Genomic DNA, 6,526 nt, shown 5'->3' with positions numbered 1-6,526 from the left:
CCCGTTCATGAGAGTTGCTTCTAGCGGAGATGTTTTATACAGTTTATTGTGCCCGAGGCGAAGGAGTCACAGTTTCTTTTGTAACTCTTCACATTCATAGTTGGTTCTTTCACTGTGCAGAGCTGGACAATTGCCGTCTCCTGGTTGATAGCCAGCATTGATTGAATCCCGGGAAGTCACGTATTCACATGTATCTTTCTGGCGACTTCGGCTATTTTGATCGATGTTATCCACAGGACGATGATCACTCTTAGGTGGTTTCCGATGACTCGGGATAATGGTGATCATCGCACTGGGTGCGTCTATTCTTGGGCTAAATGCCAATCGTTATCTGACCGTCTCCAGGAATTTCGGAGTTTGAATAGACATCCGCCTCTCAGGCTGCTTGTGGTCAGAGACTCATTTGGATTCCACAATCTTTATAAAATACATTCTTTTATAGTATGAATTATTTCTAACATATATTACAAGGGACAAAAACAGTTATGTGCTGTCCAGTCATGGGCTTCCTGGCCTCTTGGATCAGTAAAAAGTTTGCAGCAACTGCTCACAGGCATCCTGGCCATCCTTTGCTCACGTTGTCCAGCTGTTTGGAGAAACAGCCCACAGGTCTCCTCCAGGTTCTCAGTTTTTCCATCAGGACTAAATGCTGCCTCTAATGTACAAACAGTTCAAAGGGCTTGGTTTAGTCAGGAAGCTGGTGCTGTCATTAATGCCTTCTTCAGTTCTCAGAAGGCAGTTTGGCACTCAGGAGTCCACACCAATTGTCCTTCCTTTGTTTTTTTTAGGGCTTCATAGAGGGGCTTCACTAAAAGTCTATAGTTTAATATCCACAACCAGCACCACCTTACCACTCCCAGAAAGCCTCGTAATTCTCAGATATTCTGCGGTTCTGGAGTTTGGCAGATTGCTTCCTTTCTGTCAACGTCAAGAATTCTCTGCCCTTGAGTGATCTCAAAGCCCAAATAGTTCACAGTTGTTTTTCCTGTGAGCTTTTCTTTTAGTTACTCTGTAACCACTCTGTCCCAGAAAGTTCAATACACTCATGGTCATTTGTAGGCATTGTTTTTGGGTCTCTGCTGCCAGCAGAATGTCATCCACATACTGTAAAACTGCTCATCCAATGTTATTTTTCCTCCATTGTTCTAATTCTTTTGCTTGTTGATTTCCAAATGATCCCCTAAAGCCTTCTCTCCATTTCCAGTCCACTCTCCCATGACCTACGTATGCATCTAGCCATGTTCCCCAGAAATTCATCATTCACCCCACCCGCTCTTTGCCACAGAGCAACCATCAGCTGTAAATCATCCTCGTCCTCTCTTCCACACTTTAAGCACCTCTGCTCTATGCTGCATGCAGAACAACACCTTTTCAACCCTTTGCCTTTCTTTTCCTTTTCAAGTGCTAAAATTAATGGATCTTGTGGGGTCCTCCAGCATTCCTATTGCCACTCCTTCTTACAGTGAAAAACAAGTCAACATAAGGAACTTTATCCCAGTAATTTTCCCTTCTACAAAACAGCATTAATTGCAATATGGTGTTATACTGTAAGGTTCCATCCTTAGGCCACTTCTCTTGATCTTACAGAGTGTAAAGTGGCCACAACTGATTACAGACTTCTGTAACTTTTTCACATGAGGAGATCACCCCCAATTTGTTTCCAATGTTTCAAGATGCATCCCAGCGGTGACACTTGTGACACCCCTTTCGAGGTTTTGTTTCCCATTATAACCAATTACTGTTTAGGAGCTCCTTAGAAGGGACTCTAACCTTTCCCTTTTTGAAGGGACTCTAAACCTTCCCTTTTCCCACCTTAGGTACCTTTAAATCCAACCCTGCAAAGCTTTTGCTGCACCTTACAGGCAGGTTAACAGTTAAGACCTTTAAAGTAAAGAATGCCTTTGTCTTACCAGAGATCTTGCTCCGATTTCCTTCAGACCAGGGATCGAAGGTTCTCCCTGAGAATCCCTCGGTGCTGGCTGGAGGTCCTGTGATCCCTTGGATCCGTTGAAATTCAGGAATCTCTTCCACCTGGGTTGCCAAAACTGTTACCAAAAAATTGGTAAAATAAAAAACTCCTTAACATCAAGGTAGCATTAAGAAGCAGGCATTCTTTATTTGGCTGGATGCACGGGGGGATAGCTCCTCCCAAAGTCATGCATGCTGAGTACAGGACAGTTTCTGTTTATATACTGTATTTTGCATACATATTCATTGATTGTCCTGGACTAAACATACACATGATAATCATTTCCCTGAAATCATTAACATATTTGCCCTCACCTTTACATATGCGTTCTTCTGTCCTGTGAGTCTCTCTGGAGGTCCCTGGTGGTAATAGATCCCAATGTTCCAGGTGACCTGGCTGAGGTGGCAGGACATGGAGGCTGGTGAACTTCCAGTTCTCCTTCTTACACAATGGGCCTTGTGCAGTTTCCATTGGCCAGTAGTTTTGGAGAACAAGCAGTGTATTAGCTCACCAGGTATAGGCCATTTATCATCTGGTAACACAGGCAGAATCCACACCACCATCTGCACCACTTCTGCACAGACAGATATTGTAGCCTGCTCTGAGGATAACCTAAAATCAGATTTTGTCATAACGTATTTCACATTAAGTGATTAAAACCACCAAGACAAGAATCTCATACTAGGACTCATGCAGATGAAAGCAGCTCTGACTACAGTCTGTTTTTTTTCCAAGGACAATGGAAAGAAAGCATAAAAACAATCAGGATGCAAAAGAAAGATTTCGATTGAGGGCAAAGACACAATTACAGTTTTTGTCTGTTGCAGAAAAATTGAAGTTCTGTATTATTATGAATGAAGACATTTCTCAAGAAAAAGATGTAGTGATTTTTTAAATTTGATTAAATAGCACCACAAAGGGCTCTTCTCTTAGATTCCCTGATGTTTTGTTCACTCACGTTCAGTTTTGTGCATGAAAGAACTGTTGTGAAGCGGGTAGCATTGAATAATGTATTTTCCTTATTACAACAGCTCTGAAGCCTGTTTTTCAACACATAAAATCTAATAAGTAATTAAAGGTGCAGAGTCATCATCAGCCTTTGTTATACTTCTGGTGAAGTAAAGGTCTACAAAATATTAGAATTTTAAAAGAGCTAGTCTGACCATACTTTTGTGCTGCACCCACCAGCTCATATTCCTCATATTACTAAATTTAGGAGTGAGACCTCAAAAGTGTTGTATTGTGGAGGTCTGTGTAGGAGCTCATGCAGAAAAGATTGAATCTTTGATTTTCAGTAGAATAGTAGGAGCACCAAGCCTCTGCATTTCCCCAGCTTCCTTCTCGCATTTCTTTATTGCTAGTGTCATGTACTCATTGCCAGAGGGAAAAAAAGAATTGCTAGAGGAAAAAATGAGCAATTTGATACAACAAGCAATGCTAGTGATCAGGTTTACCAGAATGAAGTGTGGAGTGTCCCAACTTTTTTTTCTTCCAGGGAGGAGTGTGTTCTCAGTGCATGTCCAGTGTTCATCCCTGTGAAACTGCTCTGAACTACCCAGACACACAGCCTGCTTCCTCTGAATTGCACCCATTTAAATGTCTTCACTTATAAGGGAGGACTTGCAAGGAAGTTGTCTTGCTTTAAAAAAATCAGATGTGCTGCCAAGGAAGGCGGGAACCTTCCTAGAATGGAAACATGACCCCCCTCCCTCCAACTTATTATAACTTTGAAATGACAGGGCTTCCAGGCAAAAATATGGGAAAAGGAATAGATGTTCTTTACCAGAAAATATATATGTATATAATAACAGAAAAAAACAACAAAAAAAACCCCAATAACAAAAGTTTTCCCACACTTTAAGCACCACTTTCCCCTTTGGTGTAGTTATGACCAAAACCGGCAGGGGGCGCTGGTGGCTATGGTGAGACAACAGCTGCAGTGACTACCTTGCAGCCGGCAGAGGGTGCTAGCAGGCCCTGGTGAGGCAGGGAAGGCGTGATGATTCCCCCATGGCTTCAGGAGGCATTCCAATGTGAGCTCGGCAACCTCCATCATGTGGTGATGGAGGTTCGGGTGAAGGGGAAGAGAGGAAATTGCTCCTTTTGTAAACTCACAGGCAGTAATCAGTTTAGGTACCACCCCTGGCAGCAGGCAAGAGTGGTGAAGGCAGGCAGATCCAATCCTAGTACCAAGTTGCAATGTAGTAGTACCCCCGGTCAGATACACACACTCCACCACCCACGTGGACGCTCTCCTTGATCCCTGAACCAGAAGGGAAGAGACAACCTAGCCCTGCCCCCCTCCCCCCTGCAGGGTCGTGGTTGAGCTTACATATCTTGCGATATCCCCCAAACCGCAAAGGGGTGGGGGGGAGGGGGGCAACGAGGGGGGACTGTGACAATTTCCGGTACAAATGATTCTGGGATACACCTTATGAGCCCTCCCCAAAACATAAGTGAAACAGAGAAAGCAAAATATATGGCTTTGCTCTAAACTATGTGTGGTACTGAGCTTTACTGTATGGTTAACGGGCAACATTTAATTATTTCAGGCTCGTCATTCCCAATAAAGGCTATTCGTCATTAGATCAGAGACCAGATGAAAAGCCACTGGTAGCCCTGGATACAGACAGGTATGCAAAGGGTTAATAAGATTTTATGTATATATATTACAGTGCAAGCAAGTTTTCATGCTATAGTGCAGCACCAAAGCAAATTTCTGCTGAAACTGCTCCTGTGGGACACTTGCACTCTTACTTGCTGTGCCCTTCAGCACATGCTGTAACAAGCCTGTGTGTGTAAACAAATAGGAAGAGACGTGAGTAAAGAATACTTTGATGGACAGGTCTCTGGGTTACAGATGAAAGTTGGTCTCCAGACTCCCTTGATGCAATTCCTCTGTAGATGAAGTACAGCTTCATGACACAAGAAAGATAGGGCTAACCAGGGAATGCAGGTCTCTCTAACTGTTGTTTCCTTCTTTGCTGCATCTTGTCATTCCCTGCAGTGATGATGACTTTGACATGTCCAGATATTCCTCCTCAGGATACTCATTAGCTGAGGTGAGTTATATTCTTTCCTGCCATCTTTGCCATGAATGCTAATAGTTGAGCAGCCAGAAACAACTTAGAATGGCCTTGTGCTGCCAGAAACAGCTCCACAAGGAATTTACCAGTGGTGTAGACTCTATGAGCCTGGAAGGGGCCATGGCAGAAACTGTGTCATATTTCTGTCTTTCCTGGCGATCCAGTTGGCTCCATTCCTACACTTCCATGGCACAGACACAGATCTGCCCATTGGCTGTTATCACAGATGCCTTTGGATTCACTCAAGCTTTTCCCAGTTCTGCTCAGTCATGCAGTGTTGGCCCATGTGGTGCAAATGCATCAACTTTTCTGTCACAGCAGATCAGAAACTGTATGCATGTCAAGGACACGAATAAAGGATCTGAGGGTATGCTGTGATTTCCAGTTCTTGTGGGAGTCAGGGTCACCCAGTGCATGTTTATTTGGAGCACCAGAAATTCTAGGGAGGACTTGCAGATATGAACTTCTGCACTTTCAAATAGAAAAGGCAGGGAAACTCTGGCTTATTAACCCCTTTGCATTGTTTCTGAATATATTCCCAAGGTCTCTTGTGAATTAGTTGTTCAGGCTCCAGGTACTGCTTCTGCAGGATCTGATTTTACATCCAAGGTGTGGAACAGCCATTATGCACACAAGCCACTGGGAACTCTTCCCCTTTGTATCCCTTCCTTGGCAAAATACCTCTGAAATACAGAGAAATGTCCAAGAGCAGGGACCAGATCAGCTGATCTGGACCATCTCTGGGCCCTGATGAAGTGTTGTTCACCCAGATCTGACTAGACAGCACTTGAATTTGAGATTACAAAAAGTCAAGAAGCTTTACCACCTTTCAACTGCTACAGTGCCCCAGACTGAAAGGAGGGACTGCCCAGTTGCCAGTCAGTTTATTATCATTATTATTACATTACTTTAAATGGGGATTAATCTTTATGGAAAGATTATTCCAGATTAAAATACTGTATCAGTTTGCTACTCTAGATATTCCTATTCTGGAAGAAGTTTAAAAAATAGAAGGCAGGTGTCTTGGTTTTAAAGACAGGTTTCTGCTAAGGAAGGCAGGAGTGCCCCTTGGAATAGAAAATATAACACCCTTCTCTCGGGGTCGGCTGCTTGTTCTCTGCCCCCGAGGTGAGTTGGGTGGTCCAGGGAGCGACCCCAGGCTCTGAAGAATGAGACTGGACTCTCTGTTGTTCGGTCTTCAGGTTGTTTATTAAGTCTTATCTACAAAATTTTCTCCCTGGCAGACAGAGGTCTGACCAGCAAGCCAGCCACGATGCTCTCCGACTGCCTTCAAGGCTGCGCTGTTTCTTATACTACAAATTATGTATATCATATTTACTTTTACTTTCTAATACCTATCACCCATGTTAGACAGTGCACCTATATTCTAAACCAATCTCTAAGTGCTAACATCACAGCAGAAGGTGAAGGCTAAGAAGAAGAAGGAGAAAGGCTGGACACACCCAGTTCC

At 43.5% G+C, this 6,526-nt stretch overlaps 1 protein-coding gene across 1 annotated transcript in view; it reads left to right on the top strand.

Annotated features, from left to right (window-relative positions):
- Positions 1-3,856: 3,856 nt before the first annotated feature.
- The window catches only part of LOC102039967 (protein FAM219A-like), a 4,248-nt gene continuing 1,578 nt past the window's right edge, over positions 3,857-6,526 (top strand). The window contains exons 1-3 of the mRNA XM_014311652.2: positions 3,857-3,891; positions 4,522-4,602; positions 4,977-5,031. Coding sequence (XP_014167127.1) covers positions 3,857-3,891; positions 4,522-4,602; positions 4,977-5,031 — 171 coding nt within the window. The remainder of the gene's footprint in view (positions 3,892-4,521; positions 4,603-4,976; positions 5,032-6,526) is intronic.

The sequence above is a fragment of the Geospiza fortis genome, unplaced genomic scaffold, assembly GCF_000277835.1.
Source record: "Geospiza fortis unplaced genomic scaffold, GeoFor_1.0 scaffold1740, whole genome shotgun sequence".
Lineage (NCBI taxonomy): Eukaryota > Metazoa > Chordata > Aves > Passeriformes > Thraupidae > Geospiza > Geospiza fortis.
This window is presented reverse-complemented; position numbering and strand designations above follow the sequence as displayed.